Source organism: Sarcophilus harrisii, chromosome 2 (genome assembly GCF_902635505.1).
Source record: "Sarcophilus harrisii chromosome 2, mSarHar1.11, whole genome shotgun sequence".
NCBI lineage: Eukaryota > Metazoa > Chordata > Mammalia > Dasyuromorphia > Dasyuridae > Sarcophilus > Sarcophilus harrisii.
Window position 1 is genome coordinate 426,336,447 of NC_045427.1, and position 17,253 is coordinate 426,353,699.

At 35.0% G+C, this 17,253-nt stretch overlaps 1 protein-coding gene across 10 annotated transcripts in view; it reads left to right on the top strand.

Moving 5' to 3' along the window:
• The window catches only part of CHD6 (chromodomain helicase DNA binding protein 6), a 162,283-nt gene that overhangs the window by 82,813 nt on the left and 62,217 nt on the right, over positions 1-17,253 (top strand). For all 10 annotated transcript variants that reach the window (XM_031954000.1, XM_031953995.1, XM_031953997.1 and 7 more), the window contains 6 exons: positions 3,365-3,486; positions 4,564-4,807; positions 7,733-7,909; positions 8,468-8,611; positions 10,758-11,013; positions 13,026-13,236. In XM_031954000.1, the coding sequence (XP_031809860.1) occupies positions 3,365-3,486; positions 4,564-4,807; positions 7,733-7,909; positions 8,468-8,611; positions 10,758-11,013; positions 13,026-13,236 (1,154 nt within the window). The remainder of the gene's footprint in view (positions 1-3,364; positions 3,487-4,563; positions 4,808-7,732; positions 7,910-8,467; positions 8,612-10,757; positions 11,014-13,025; positions 13,237-17,253) is intronic.

The window sequence follows — 17,253 nt, forward strand, 5'->3', positions numbered from 1 at the left end:
CCTGTGAAAATAGGTACTGTTATCTCCACCTTACCAAGTAAGAAACTGAAACAACAAAAAAAAATTAAAATAAAATAAAGTCCATTTGGAACAGTGCTTCTTAATCTTTGTTTTTGTTATGGACCCATCTCCTCATAAGCAGTTGAAAAAGTCGTGTGAAATCTTTCTCAAACTCGTGTTTCCAAATGCATAAAATATAATATAGTAATCACAGATCATTGTATTATTGAGAATAGTAGTCATTCATATCCAATCATCCCATAACATTGCTATTACTTTGTACACAGTACGTTTCACTTTACTTGAGTTCATGGAGAACATTCCAAGTTTTTCTGGGAGCATCCTGCTCATCATTTCCCATAGAATAATATTCCTTCATGATCATATACCATAATTTATTTAGCCATTTCCCAATTGATAGGCATTCCCTCAATTTCCAATTCTTTGCCCTGTGAAGAGAGCTATAAATATTTTGTACATATAGGTCCTTTTTCTTTTTTAAAAATCTCTTTTGGGATTTATGCCTAGTAGAGGTATTGTTAGGTCCGAGGATATACATGATTTTTATAGCCTTTGGGGCTTTTGGCTTTTGAGCCTATTTCATAACTTTTGCTCATTGGAAAATGATTCTTATTTTTTAATAAAAAATTGACTCGATTCTCTTTACATTTGTGAAATGAGGCTTTCATCAGAGAAATTTTCTTCAAAATTCTTTTCCCAATTACTATTACTAAGTGAATTTTCCCCTCCCCATTTAATCTATTCTCTCTCCTTTTGCCCCAACCCTCCTCGAAAGTTTTCATATTGACCACCCCCTCCCTCAATATGCCTTCTCTTCTGTTACCCTTCACCCTTCCCCTTCTAATTTTCCTACGGAGTAAGATAAATTTATATACCTATATTTCCTCTTGGAGCCAATTTTTATGAGAATAAGGTTCACTTCCTTTCTTTCCTTTGCCCCTCTCCTCCTCTACTATTTCCATTAATTCACCCTAATACTTTATTAGCCTTTGATCACTTTAGATCATATTGAGCTTATAGTCCACCAAAATCCTAGATTTTTTTTCATGGTTGCTGTTCTCAGGCTCAGAATTTACAAGCATGAAGTAGAAGTTTGTCCCAGCTGACCTCTAAAACCTCTTCAAGCTTTAAGAGTAGAGTTTCCTTGTGGCAATTTGCAGGAATGCATCAAATGTTGCAATTATTTAGAGTCATCTCACATTGTATAAGGAACCCCTAAATTGAAACTATCATACAAAAGTCAGTTTTTGCAAAGTGCTCTACTTCCAGTCAAGTATTTCTCTATGGGATGGACCTGAGGCTCTTCTGTCAAATCCAAGAGTGTAAAAGTAGGTTTTTGAAATGTGACTTGGCAATTGCTAGAGAATAAATCTTAATATTCCAATTAGTAGCCTAACTATAATTAGCATCTATTTGGGATCTTCATATGTAAAAGATATGTTATAAAAATTCATGTATTAAACATTATCATACCTTCTGAGTTTTATTTTGGATTTTCTTTTTTGATCAGCACCTAGTTCCCCAGGAATCAAGAAGACTGTATTATATATTGCCTGTGTTAAGTGTGTTTGGAGTTGTGTAAACTCCAAATGAGCAAATAATTTTACCTCCTTTAAACCTTGGTTTCTCTCATCTTCAAAATGAGTAAGTGGAGCTCTCCTTCTGATACATTTTTTAGGTTGTTCCAGCACTAAAATTCTGACATTTAGTAGGTATTTAGTAAATACTTGCTGAATTATTCAAGATAATATCTACCTCATTATAAATTCTACTCTTTAATCCCAGTAATATTATGTAGATCTTTGTAAAAATAATAATCCTTCTTTATGACGGCCTTTCAAATATCGGAAGACAGAAATCTTCTGATTTCAAAAGTAATGATTCTGAGGCTTCCTCATCTTGCAAAATTGATTTTTTTTAAAAAACTGAAAGTAAGATTTTATATTAATCCCTACCACATTTCTTTTTAAGAGTCCAGCATTCTAGGCTGCTGAAGCCATTTTGCATCTTGATTCTTTGAACTATTATATTACATATATCTTTCATCATTGTGTTATCCACAAATCTCACAAACAATTCATTTTTAATGTCTTCATCTATTGACACAATAAGACAAGTCCATGGCCATGTGGTATTACTACTTATTCTAGTCACTTTTTTCCATCTTGCTATCAGCCTAATTTTCAGTATCTCTTTGACTATATTTGTTAGATTGTTTGTAAATCCACCTACTCATACTCTCATGTAGCTTTTGTTTCACCATTTTATCCACAAAATATCATAGGAGTTTTATTGATTGCTTTGCTGACATTTTATGATATTCTTTGTGGCATTACCCCTCATGTACTGGTTGCATTTAACTGTGCCATAAAAAGGAAATAAGGTCAATCTTTTATTATAATGAATATCGGAAAATCCCTTTGTTTCTTAACTCTACAATTCCTTGTAAGCTTTGTACTCCCCAATTTGGTCTTAATGGTGTCATTTCATCTTTAGGAATTTAAGGAATTTTTGTTAACAAGGAGGTGATACTCCCATTAAGTAAAATTTTGTTGCATCTCATTTCCATTAGAGCCTCTGCAGAATGTTCATTCCTTTTTAAGTTTCAGCACTTCAGACTATCTTGAATTAACTATATGTTAGGAAACTATCCCTAGGATCTGTGATGTGCACTTACATGCATATTAGTTTTTCCCCAAAGCTGCCTCACTGATGCACCATGCACAAAGAAGGAAACCACTCCCAAAGAGGCAGAACAGATTGTGAAAATAGAAGCAAATAAAGTCATTGTTGGGCCCCTTGGGAAAAATTAAAATTTGAAAAGTAACAAGTTACTTTTCAATTGAAATTAATAAGTTAATTTCAAAAATCTATATAAAAATGCAGAATGATATATTAGAGTTGGTTTCTGAGGAAGAACTGACTTTAGGAGATCAAGTCCTGCCTTTATATACCTACTACCTTTGGGAGGCAGTACTAGTCATTACAAATTACAAAGAGAGTGCCGATCTGTGTTGATAGATGAAATTTCACTGAGAGAGCGTCCTAAATTGATATCATATCTTCCTCTCCTCCCTATTAAAAAACCACATACATATGCTCACACAACATATATACACACAATGAATATAGCACAACACATTCAGGGCTAAAATAATCTCAGCATTGTTTTGAAGTCAAAAGCAGCCAGATCTCGGTACCCTTCTTAACTGATTTGCAAATTCAGTAGAAATGTTGATATTTGCTTTTCTGTCAATCTTTTCATGTATACTATAATCATATCTGTGAAACTCCCCTAAAGCATTGTCTTTTCATGCATTTTGCTCTCTGCTTTGTTTATTAGGAGCGTCCAGCTTCAGATTCATGGCAGAAACTCGAAAAGTCTCGGGAGTACAAGAACAATAACCAACTTCGAGAATACCAGCTCGAGGGGATGAACTGGCTCCTTTTTAACTGGTATAATAGGTGAGAAGCCAAACCACATGTGCCATCTCCCTAAACTGTGTCTTTTCAAAATGTGTATAATTTAAAGGAATGACCAACCTAGCATCATTAGTCTGACTATTTTGGAATTGAAAGTATTAGATAGAAATGTGTAGCAAAAACTTTTCTACTCAAGTACTTAACACATTGGGCTTTTGCACATAGTAAATATTTGATTAAATTATTATTGAATGAATTAAAGAACAAAGCTAACAAAAACTTTTCTACTCAAGTACTTAACACATTGGGCTTTTGCACATAGTAAATATTTGATTAAATTATTATTGAATGAATTAAAGAACAAAGCTAACATAATTTTTAGGATAACACTTCTATTCTGTATTCAGACTTAATTTGCTGTCATAGGGCATTTTGGTGATATGGAATATTCTTTTACAAATCATTGTCTTCATGTTTTGATTTTCTGAATAGCTTAGAACTGAAGGTTTATTTTCAAAAAAATGAAGATAGAGAATGATCCTGGGAATCTTCCAAGCTGATTGTCTCTTAGATCTTTCTTCAGAAGGAGAATGACATTAAAGTGTCCACTAGGCTTGTGACTTTGGATAATTAAGTTAACCTCTCAAGTCCATTTCTTTAATGTAAATTCCCTCACAAGAAATGTCAAGATCAAATGAGGTAATAGATGTAAAAATGCTTTGTAAATTGTGAAATACCATACAGGTTTCTCAGCTTAATGAGCTACTATAAATTTATGGAAGGGGACTGAGGGCCAAGTAGCAAAGACTCTTATGTGACTGACAATCTCTTCCAAAAGTCATTTCTAGCATTGTAGGATCAGAGCCTCAAGACTCCTAGGTTAGGAAATAAAGTCTTCAATGTCTACTTATTTAGAATCTTCCAAAAGGTTTTCATTTCTTCTTAAGGAAGAATTTACTTTAAAGGGTATGTATTAGAACTATTCTGTAAATTTCACACTGTTAGTGGGATTCCCCACCCTGCCCCCCAACCCCATTTCAGAAGTTTTGCCCATTTTTGCTTTTCAGCTTTCTCTCTGCTGTATTGGTAATAAAACATGTTTATTTGTTTTTTCTTCAGAAAAAACTGTATTTTGGCTGATGAGATGGGCCTAGGGAAAACCATTCAGTCCATCACATTTCTCTCAGAAATATTCCTGATGGGAATACATGGTCCTTTCCTCATTATTGCTCCACTGTCCACCATTACCAACTGGGAACGAGAATTCCGGACATGGACAGAGATGAATGCCATTGTGTATCATGGAAGCCAGATTAGCAGGCAGATGATCCAACAATATGAGATGCTCTACAGAGATGCCCAGGTAAAACTGGAGTAAATTGTCAAGTTATAGCATAAATTGCTTAGTGTGATAATCTATAAAGTAGAATCTTTCCTTTAAATGTTTTCCTATCTAGCATCTAGAAGTTTGGTATTTCTGTATCTTAAGACACTGGTCTTATAGAGAACATTCTTTTCATCTTTCTGATGTTGTATTATTAATAATGATCCTCAAGTATTTTTTCCATTCCCTGTAATATTTTAAAAAATCAAGAAGCCTGACTTCTTCTGGTCAAAATGAGTTGTCATGTAGTTGCTATGTAGACTACAAACAAAACAGTCGTTTTTGGACAAGCATTGAAATTCAGAAAGAGAGCCGGAAATGAATTCTGTTTTAAGAATCGAGAGAAAGCTCAGCCTTTGTTACATAAAAACAAAGCGTTTTTCCCTTCCCTTCAGTGGAAATCATCCACTGAATTTACTTAAGAAGTATTATACATTGGGCACAGATATTTGTAATAAAATAAAATGAAAATTAAATGAATATATACTGCATATTACTATATACATTGTACCAGGGCAAGTCATTATACATAGGAGAATTAGAAATTGATTTAGATAATTTGAATTTTCTCAACTAGAATAAATCTATTGTTTTTCCAAGGTTTCAGAAGGAGGTAGAAAGTGACATGGAAGCAGTACAAAATAAGGCTGTATTAGGTCAGCTCTGCTTTTTTTTTTTTAATTACAGCTTTTTATTGACAGAACATATGCATGGATAATTTTTCACATTGCCTCTCATAATCACTTCTGTTGCAACTTTTCCCTTCCCTCCCTCTACCCTCTCCCTTAGATGGCAGGCAGTCTCATGCATGTTAAACATGGTAAAGTATATCTTAAATACAATATATATGTGCACATCCATACAGTTCTCTTGTTGCACAAGAAAAATTGGATTTAGAAAGGTAAAAATAACGTGGGAAGAAAAACAAAAATGCAAGTAGTCCACATTCATTTCCCAGTGTTGTTTCTCTGGGTATAGCTGATTCTGTCTGTCATTGATCAGTTGGAACTGAATTGGATCTTCTCTTTGTCAAAGAAATCTACTTCCATCAGAATACATCCTCATATAGTATTGTTGTTGAAGTGTATAATAATCTCCTGGTTCTGCTCATTTTACTCAGCATCAGTTCATGTAAGTCTCTCCAGGCCTCTCTGTATTCATCCTGCTGGTCATTTCTTACAGAACAATAATATTCCATAACATTCATATGCCACAATTTATCCAACCATTATCCAATTGATGGGCATCCATTCATTTTCCTCTTTCTAGCCACTACCACAAACATTTTGGCACATACAGGTCCTGTTCCCTTCTTTAATATCTCTTTGGGATATAAGCCCTCAGCTCTGTTTTTTAAAACTGACTCTAGGGGTTGGTACTAATTAGATGGCTTGGCACCTACTAACTGGTAGTCCTTGCCCCAAGAGAGTTCCCATCTTCATTTTTATCAATGCAAATAAAATGTGTTATAGTGTGTGTCACTAAGGTTTTCATTAGTATTCATTCAGTACATGCCTTGATATCATTTTGTCTGGGACTTTGAAGTAAAAATGGGTCACCTGTTGATTTATTATAGCAATTTACAAAAAATTGCTTCCTGTCATCTCACGTGCTTCCTGTCTTTTCCACATTGGCTCTCTTTCTCTTCGTTTTGTGTGGTTTAGTGAAACCTCAACTTAGGTTCTATTGCAGTGCCTTATCATTATATATAGATAACCCAGATTAGTGATAGATATGCCAGTACAGCACAAATCTATTAGATTCTATGAAGGTGAAAAGCTTTGTTATAGGCCAAGTGGATAATGTGGGTTTCTACTGTCCAAAAATAAGTCTTGGTACAGAAAGGCTTACTCTCAGAAGGATGTCCACAACTGAGTGGATGCCCATCAGTTGGGGAATGGCTGAATTAATTATGTTATATGAATATTATTGTTTTATAAGAAATGATCACGAGGAGGATTTCAGAGAGGCCTGGAGAGACTTAACATGAACAGATGCTAAGTGAAGTAAGCAGAACCAAGAGAACATTGTGCACAGCAACAAGATTATGTGATGACCAACTGTGATGTGTGATGGACTTGGCTCTTTTCAACAATGAGGTGATTTAGGCCAATTCCAATAGACTTGTAATAGAGAGAGCCATCTGCATCCAGAGAGAGGACTATGTGGATCACAAAATAGTATTCTCACCTTTTTTGTTACTTGTTTGCTTTTTGTTTTCTTTCTCAATTTTTACCTTTTTAATCTGATTTTTCTCGTGCAGCATGATAAATGATATACGTATAGAAGAATTGCACATGTATAATATAGATTACTTGCTTTCTAGGGGAGGGAGTGGGAGGAAGGGAGGAAGAAAAATTCGGAACACAGTGTTTTGCAAGGGTGAATGTTGATAAGTATCTGCATGTATTTTGAAAATCAAAAGCTATTATTTTAAAAAATTTAGTTATTAAATGTCAAAGAAAAAAAAAGGAAGAAGAAGGTTGTCCACCAAGGGAAGTTTTGGGGTCCCTGCAGCTCATTGAACTACTGATATCTATCAAGATACTGAAGGAGTGACAGTGAAATAATGAATCTTTGAAATATTTATTATATAATTTAAGATTTCCTTTAATAAATAAGTTGAAAGTAGTTTTAAAAGCCAGACTAGAAGTCAGGCTTCTTGGCCTTTGAATTATCATAGGGAATGGAAAGAATGCTTGAGGGCCTTGATAATCCTTTGTCTGTATTAAGTTCTTTTGTAGACATATGTACTGCAATGCATTTTGTCCTTTGGTACCATCTTATTCATAATGTTAATATTGTTCCTTCCAGCAATCATATAAGAATTTACTTTGCTCCAAAGTTCAGCAATTCCCACTGATAGGACTCTATATCTGTTTTTTTAATTTATGTCATTCTCAGGGCAACCCCCTCTCTGGAATCTTCAAATTCCATGTTGTTATCACAACATTTGAGATGATATTGGCTGATTGCCCAGAGCTGAAGAAGATTCATTGGAGTTGTGTGATAATTGATGAAGCACACAGACTGAAAAACAGGAACTGCAAACTTCTGGAGGGATTGAAACTCATGGCTTTGGTGAGAGTTTACAAGCTTTTAAACCTGAAGACACTCAGTAATTTCTCAAGGTCTCTAATCCAAGGAGCCTGGAAGCAAAAAAATAAATAACTATAACAAGGGGTTTCGAATTTTTTTTTAATATAGGAACCAAACCAATAATATTACTTTTGACTCTAATTCAGCTTTGTGCTTTTTACACTCAGAAAATTTGTCATTTATACAGAGGCAATATCAGAAACCCTAGGTTTGAGTCATAACTCTCTCATCCAGTTCTTATGACCTTGATTGTCAACTTATTTGTCCTTGATTCCTCTTTAAAGAATTGAAGGTTACAATGCTTGATCTCCTTCCTCATTGGGTATTTATTTGGAAAGCATTTTGGATATTTTAAAATACCCCAGATAGATGTCAGTTACTATATTTTTGTCACCATTATTATTATTCATACCTCCTCTTTTTTTTTTTCTTAAGGAAATTATGACAGAAGGGCATATAAAGAATGTAGGCAGCCCCAGCATTAGATTGTCACCATAAATCAGTGTTCAGATGCTTAATAATGTGTTTTAATTTGTACAGGAACATAAAGTGCTGCTGACTGGAACTCCCTTACAAAACTCCGTAGAAGAACTCTTTAGCTTACTGAATTTCCTCGAACCATCACAGTTTCCTTCAGAGACAGCTTTTCTGGAGGAATTTGGAGATCTGAAGACAGAGGAACAAGTAAGTGAGAATCTGGAGAAATTGAAAAGACACAGTATTGCCCTTTGCAAAGTGCCTTTCTTTCAAGGAGTCAGCAGAACTCTCTGGAAGGAATGATAAATGAACTCTTGCATAGTGTTCTGTGATATTATTTTCATCTTTTCTAAGTGAGAAAACTAATTAACCATAACTAAAATGTACCAAGTTTATAAATCAAATTATAAATGAGAGCCATCGAGAGCATGGAAATTTCTTGGTCTTCATTTCTACCTGAAGGCTTAACGATCTTGCTTATGGCTGCTTTAATAGGAATAGAACCCTCCCTTAATTCCTATGTCTGCTCTTTTATTAACAACATGAAACATGCTTAAGCCAGTATTTGAATGCTTGAGTACAGCTAAAAAAAAGTGTTGCAGATGGTGAGGAACCAGTACAAATAATTGTACTGGTAGACAATTATAGATGAGGAGAGTAATTGGTATATTTTTATCCATTTATAATAAGTGCCTCCAGTTCTAGATATCTTAGCACAATTGTTGCTTGGGCTGAACTTTTTAATTGAAATGTCCTTGTATTTCCAGATACTATGACTGAGTTACCTACTTCTGGTTAAGTTTCTGGAACTCCAACAGCAAGTGTTCTGTAGTTCCCAGCTTTTGTTGTATTTACTACCAGGGTAAAGAACTATGAATATGTATTTTCTTCCCCCTGCCTCCCTCCCACATTGATCCTCTTTTTGTCCTCTCTCCTTTTGATATGTTGCTTACTAAAGCCAAAGCCATTTAGTTTTTCCTAACTGAACAAGAGGAGGACTTTTTACTCGTTACAATTACTCTTTTTAACAATTGACTGTCTTATTTTAACATTTAAAAAATCCAAATAATATGTGTCATACCACAGAAATCATTTACTCAAGCACTTGTAGTAGCTTCTCACTTTCTCTTTACTTTGTATATATATATTCTAACATTTTCTGAAATGATTTCTCTTCTCCTTCATATTGGGGTCTGTAAATCTTCTCTACTTCAGATAGATAATCTTTGAGAACTCTTCTGTTTCAAAATTCAAAATCTTCTTTCCACTTGCTTTCATTTTTCCTCTCTCCCACTTTTGCTTTTAATTGCTCTCACTCTGGGCCACACCCTCTCATGTCTGAGTGCCTGATACCTTTCAATGACCAAAACTCTAGAAGTACATAGTATGCTATCAAATAATGCAATCACTTCATGACATCAGGAATCACACTTGAGAAACATGAAATAAAGTTCCTCCTTTATGTTATTTTTTTTTTTCCTCCTTCTTGAACCTCCTCAAAAACATGGACCATTTTGACTTCATCTTTTTATCCCCTTAGTTCCTAACACCATGCTTTGTACATCTTAGGTACTTAGTTAATGTTTATTGAATTGATTGTAAGCTAGTACATGTCTTTCATTCATAGCAAACATAATGATCAAAGTTATCTTTGTACCTTTTCTTTGTGGTAAGTAAAGAGACTGGAGTTCTAACTTGAATATAATTTGTTCAGATGGTAATAATGCATCTGACACCAAGGTCCCAAGCTTGTGTAAGTCAGTTTAGCTAACTCTTTTTTATGGCTATCCATTATTCTTGACCCACCCCATCTAGCTGCTTTATGTTGTATCACAATGATTGAGAGGATATAGAAGGCGCAATGTATATTTATTTCTCCTAGAAAAAGAACTCAAATTCATTTTCTGTTAAGCCATCTTTTTTTACATGGGAAAAGTTAGCCATTTTTCTTGTCATCTTTAGTGTATTTTTTGGTGGTAGATGGTGGTTGTTTTTACGCAATTATGTATTGTATTATTGTAAGTAATTTTGACCAGGGCTGAGAGAAGTGCCTCAGACTAAAGACAATGTTCTTCATCTTGAGACTCGGGAACTAAGCTAGTGGTCTTCACTAGCTCTTTCTCATCAGTGTCTCTCTTTTCAGCATTCTATCTCTTGTACCCTTTTACAGGTTATAAATTTTCTGAATGCAAGGGGCCCATCCTCTCTTTTAGTTCCTTCCATAGCTGATATTCAACACATATTTGTTTGTTATGCTGATTGAGTTCAGTAAATATGTATTAATGATTGAAAAATCTTGGTGCTCACTTCATCTTTCTTCAAAGAGATAAATTAGTCTTATTTTCCTGGGCAGGTGAAGAAGTTGCAGTCCATTTTGAAGCCCATGATGTTGCGGCGGCTAAAAGATGATGTGGAAAAGAACCTAGCTCCCAAACAAGAGACAATCATTGAAGTAGAGTTGACTAATATCCAGAAAAAGTATTATCGAGCCATTTTAGAGAAGAACTTTTCCTTCCTGGCCAAGGGGGCAAATCAGCATAACATGCCTAATCTCATCAACACCATGATGGAGCTGAGAAAGTGCTGTAATCACCCTTATTTGATCAATGGTGAGCCAGGGGGGGAGCAAGGTAGGGTTAAATCTTGCCACTGACCCCTGAGAAGAAGAAGTTGGAATTAAGCAAAGTATTCCAAGCCAAATGAATACATTGTTTGTTTCCCTCTTAGGCCCTTTGACTGAGCATATGTGTATGTGGAGACAATTACTTGGCATTTTGGCTGTCTCAATATTTGGGGTATTTCTGACTTGTTCCCTTGCAAGAAATGGTTTCTATCCCAATTTTTTTTTTTTAATTTAACTAGTCCTGAATGAATTATCAGCACCAATCTTCAAGAATTAATAACTGGTATAGCATAAAATGGAACAGGAGAGATATTTGGCAGAGAGGAAACACAACAAAGCTAGGAGAATTTGGGGTCAGAAACAATCCAGAAAGTGGATGATGATTTTGAAGCAGATTGGAAATGGGGAAAAGCAGCAGTGATATATAGGTCTGGGGTCAGAGTGGTATATGTGTAAGTTGTTTATCTCCAGCATTGTTCTGCCTTGGCTGGCTTTGGTTAGGACGTTGCGCCTTTGCTTTCAAGTACGCAAGATCAATGCATGATTTTACATTTCCTAAAAACCACAGAATATGGGACTGGAGTAGCTGAAAGAGGGAGAATTAACTTCATTGGAGATGGTGCTTCAGAGATCCAGTATGGTATACAGTGTGTTCACAGGTGGGTGTGTGTACATGTACACAAGTCAGTTTTTAGTTACAGCTATCATTAGTTATGGGAAGTTGAACTGGGACATAGAGAACTCTGGCATTAATGGGTAAATCTTTGCTAGCTAGTGAGGAAAATAGAAGTTCTAGGAAAGATGGCATTCTAGCAAAAAGGTGTTTGGTTGTATCTGTGGCATATTTTGTCAAGATGTATGGGTATATCAATTGAGAGATTACATAATATGCAGTTAGTGATAGTTTGAAATTGAAAGCTGTAGTAGTTGACTCTCAATAGTCTGTGTTAAGGGGGGTGAGGGGAATAGTGGTATGGATAATCCAGAAGTCATTTTTTATTTGGCTTTGGAATGTATCTTCATACTTTGACTATGGGTGTATATGCTTTTGGAATTCATGACACTTCAAATGAAAGAATAAAGCTATACAATAAAAACCAAATTTACCAGGAGCTAGAAAGATGACTAGTTTTGTTCTCTTCTCCAACTAAACCCCATTGTTATGATTATTTTTGTTATTACTATGATGGAGCTAAATTTAAATTATGTCTTACAGTTTACAAAGTGCTTTATATTAATTCATTTAACCCTCTCACTTTCATGAAGTTTGTAGTACACGTATTTTATTTTCATTTTACAAGTAAGGAAAACTGAGGTTCTTAGTAGTTGTGACTGTCCTTGTTAATTGCCACCTTGCAACTGGGTGACAAAGCCCTGACTTGAACCTAGGTCTTTGGACTTAAGATCTCAGTGTTTGTTTTTGCTCCATGCTGCCGGCCTCTGATAGCAGCGAAATGCTCTGTCACAAAGGTTACTTAAAGAGGCAAAACAAGAGATAGATGAAAATGTCCTAAAGATGTTTAAAGTATCTATACAGATATATTGACAGGTGGTGAAGATTTACTAATTGAGAATTTTCATAAAGAAAAGAGAACTTGTTAAAACAATATTCAGTTTGAGTTCTAATTGGTTTAGTCTTTCTGATATGCATTTTTTTAAAGGCTGTAATATAGAATTTCTTGTTAGCTTTCTGTGAAGCATTTTTCAGTCTCATAGGAAAGCTTAGGATGTGGCTTCTAGAATACTCTTAATAACTGAGAAAGAGTCCTTGTGTAGGAAAGGGCAAGGCTAACTCTGCTGTCGCCCCGGTTGAATCTCTTTATTTCATTTGGATGCACAGTTCTAGGGGATTTGGGATTTGATATCTAGAAATTAACTTTTCAGACATTGCTTTATTTTTTCTTCTTTGGCTTTTGAGCTATTCTTTTCCAAGAAACAGACAATCTCTTTCACCCTGGTAATTTGTGCAAAGAATGGTTTTGTTCTGTTCCTTTTTAGGAGCAGAAGAGAAAATTCTGGAAGACTTTCGTAAAACGCATAGTCCTGATTCTTTGGACTTTCAGCTGCAGGCCATGATTCAGGCAGCAGGCAAACTGGTGCTAATTGATAAACTACTCCCCAAGCTCATTGCTGGTGGACATAAAGTGCTCATCTTCTCCCAGATGGTGCGTTGCCTTGATATACTAGAAGATTATCTCATCCAGAGACGGTGAGTAGTATCCTGGAAGACCTATGTGACAGGTACTATTTACTCCCTTTTTTTGTATATTTGATCACAGAAATGCACAAAATATGTGATGGAGTGAAATTAACAGGATTGAAAGCTATTAAATAAATGAGTAGAACAATGAATGAAAAATTATCATTCTGCGCCAAACATTGTACTAGTCACTGGCGTTACACATCAAAATATTCTCAATAAATTCATATCCTAACAGGGAATAGCACATATAAGAGAATTCAGCTATGAAACATTTGGGAAGTCCCTGTGGTCCTAAATGTACAAAAGTAATGTCAGGTAGTAATATATTTTCTTTGATATAAGGTATGCATTTCTGGTTTTTGAACTATTTGGCAATACCAAGCATTTAATGTTGAGGAATTTCTCCAATCTTCAGTAGTTGTAGCTGCTAATACACAGGAACTATACTATCTGCAGAGGCATTTGCCAGGTCAAGTCTCTGCCAGAGTTGTTCTGACTAAACTGCAAACAGAATCAGTGAGTTAAAGGGCAGTACTATTTCCAGGGCTCTTAGATACAGAGGCCTGTGTTATCTCTACAAGGGTATGAGAGGAGATAGTGGTCAAGGCAGTGATTTGACCTTCCTTGCATATATTGACTCCTGTTTCTCCCTCATAATACTTCGCTGCTTCAACTAGACTAGCTTCTTCCCTGCCCCCCTTGGTGATAGTTTATCAGTAACTCATGTTGGTGTTGCCTTGATAACATGCCCTTCTCCATAAAGATTCTTCTCTGGGCAGTAAAAAGGGATGAATTCAGAGAAACCTGGGAAGGTCTGTATAAACTGATATGAATGTAGAACAATTATGAGTTAATTCCCAGAATTATCAGATGTACATATGTGTGTGTCTGTGTTTGTGTGTATTAATCAAGTAAAAGTTTCTTTACCATCTTTATCACATCTTATTTATCTTTTTGGGTTAAGGCAAACAGAAAGCTTTTTTTTTTTCCTCATAGTATTGTCCTTGTGGCTTTCTGACTTGAGTATTTCTTATCATTAATACTACATGAGTTTGCCAGGAAACCACTAATAAGAATTACCATTTATTAAGCAAGGTACTTTCGCATATGTGATCTACATTGATCTTCTTGGTTCACCCTGTGACACAGACAGGGAAGAGATTTTATCCCCTTTTTACAGAAGAAAAAACTAAGACTGAGAGAATCTGCCTATTTTTCCCAAGGTGGTGGCCCTAATAATTAAATATTGGTCTTCTGATCCTGAGTCTTAATGCATTTTCTTCTCCTCACATTCTAAAAAATAAAACTTTGTGCAGTGAACCAGTTGGTCTTCATTATTTAAAAATTATTAACTCTGAATTACCAGATTGGTGGATTATATCGATTCTTAAAAAAAAAAATAGTCTTCACAGCATTGATAATGAAGTTAATTGCCAAGTTTTTAGATTCAAGTTTTTTTCTTCCTCTTCTTGAGTTGACTTCCCTTTCTCATAGTATCTATTTAGCTTTAATCATATTTAATTTTGCATGAGGCTTTGAGGCAAACATGAAGGAATAATCTAAGAATCCGCTAATCATACAAATAATTTATTAAGTTCCTCTGTGGGCCCCGCACTGACCAAGATTCTGAGAATTCAGAAAGTAAAACAGGTGCTGCCTTCAGGAAACTTCCTGTATATCAGGGACTTATTTTAACCACTCTTTTGAAATTTTTAAAGTATGTGAGATGAACAAGTTAATAAATTTGACTTAACTGTAGCAGGGTTTTCTTTCCAAGTTTAATGGCCTTGTCATGCCTGTTGATGATTTCAGGCTGTAAGAGTAAACATCATATTCATGGTAATATTCATCCCAGTTATCTCTCTTTCACAGTGTACTAAGGGACTTATGGAAGGCTGTCAATTTATTTTATTTTATTGTTTGATAGACATTTGGGGTTAAGTGACTTGAATATTCATACAGCTATGAAGTGTTAAGTGTCAAGGGCCAGTGCTCTATCTACTGTGCCATCAGCTGCCTCAAGCTGTTGTTTTATTTCAAGATTTAAGTATTGAAAGATAAGGAAGATATCTTTATATAAATATAATTTTCCTTATCTGTGAGGTAATCTCATTTTCTAAGGTAATGTTTTCTGCTTTGACAGTCCCTTAACATAATGGTTTTTAATAAGTTTAGTATCCATTTTGTGGCATATATTTGCTTCACATATTGTATTTTTTTATTTTAATAGATATCTTTTAATTTTTAATATACTGGAATTTGGTGACAAAGCCTTGCTTGTTCTACCCCCATACCATTTTGTAATTTTATAGGCAGTTCTCCATTGTATTCCCTTTTCATCTTTGTCCTTCCAGTCTGAAGTTTTAGTCTTTTTTATTCTAGTCTCACATGGAAGCTGTGCTACCCCATTAGTCACTTGATAATTTGAGCCACTTTTTTCTGTGCCTTTTCCAACTCCTCTTTAGCTTTCTTAAGATGTAGCAGCCAGAACTACATAGAAGATGTATGCATACATCTTGACTTTGTACCAGAAATATAAAAAGGGATGATGATTTCTATTTTGAAGCTGATTTCATTCCTAAGGATGTTCAGTTTTGTGTTGGTCTTTTGCAAGAATTACTCATAAAAATCTTTGATCACATGGTGCCTGGTTTTGAATATTTCATTGAGTGCAAAGCCAGAACTAGCACAGGGCAAATGGGGCTTTGCCTCAAGGTTCCAGCAAAAGAGTGGAGGCACAGTCAGGATTGTGCTTTTCTTTCTTGTGACAACCACTGTTCACAGAATCTCCTGGTGCTTCCTCATGGTATAGTCTTGCAGCCAGAACTTTGTACTCTGGCATCCCTCTTCCCAACCTGGCTTTTCCCTCTGTTCTCAATCTCTCTTCTGTTTTGTGAACTCATGAAATGCCTTGCCTCTTCAGCTGTTTTTGCCCTAGATGAAAAAATTTCTAGCTCTAACTTTATAACTCTTCTATTTCCAGCATAACCTATTCTGTTTTGGGAGAGATGTTAATTGTTAGTTTTTTAATCCAAATTAGCCTTTCTTCTACCCATTAATCCTAGTTTTACTCTTTAAGTCACATGGAATAAGGATACTTTATCATTCTCAAAGCATGTCCAATGTGTTTGAAAACAATAATTATCTTTATCCTAAGTATTTTTTCTTTCAGGATAAACATCTCAAGTTCCTTCAACAATTCCTCCTATGATAGTTTCCATTTCTAATTTTTTCTTTTCTGGATACACTACAAATTTGCCATCATTGCACTTAAAGTATGATTCTTAGTAATGAATAGCCATATGTGGCCTCTCTGTTGCAGAATACATTGAAACTTTTACTTCCCTTTCTGAATGAAACTTGATTGTACTAATCTTATTTACATTTGTCCCTATTGATCCCTTGTTAATTTCAGCCTATCTTTCCAATAATTTTTAATTCTGATTTCTTTCAAATGACATAGGGGTTACTTATTTCACCAGAGTATATTCCAAGGGAGAATGCAAGAAACTTGTCATGGAAGCATGGAGAATATTTGGTAGATAACTATATTATCCTATTGAAATAGGTATAAGTTAGTGAGAAAAATTGTGGATTGGAGGACAAAGAATGGTGATCTAGAAGTGGGATGGGGTGGAAAAATAGAAAACATTTTATTGGCTCTGAAAAATTTCAAAGAGATAATTGGAGGAATGATTCCACTCAGTCAAGCCATATGAGGTTTTAATACAAAACCCCTTTCATACTAAACCAGGGGGGAAAAAATCAAGAGAGTATGAACCGTCTCTCCTCCTCCTTCCCCCCCGAAAAACCAGAAACTAATAGAACTTGGTAATAACCAAAGTTCTAAAGAACTTTCCATAACTTTTAATATTCCCTAAGCAAAAACAGCCCATTCTTACTAAGCATGCTTATAAAACTTAAACTTTAATTCCCTTTATAACAATTTATCTTTATGAATCAACATTCTCAGTCCTATTTTTAATCAAATACAAAGTAAGAAACAAACTAGAAGCTGAACAT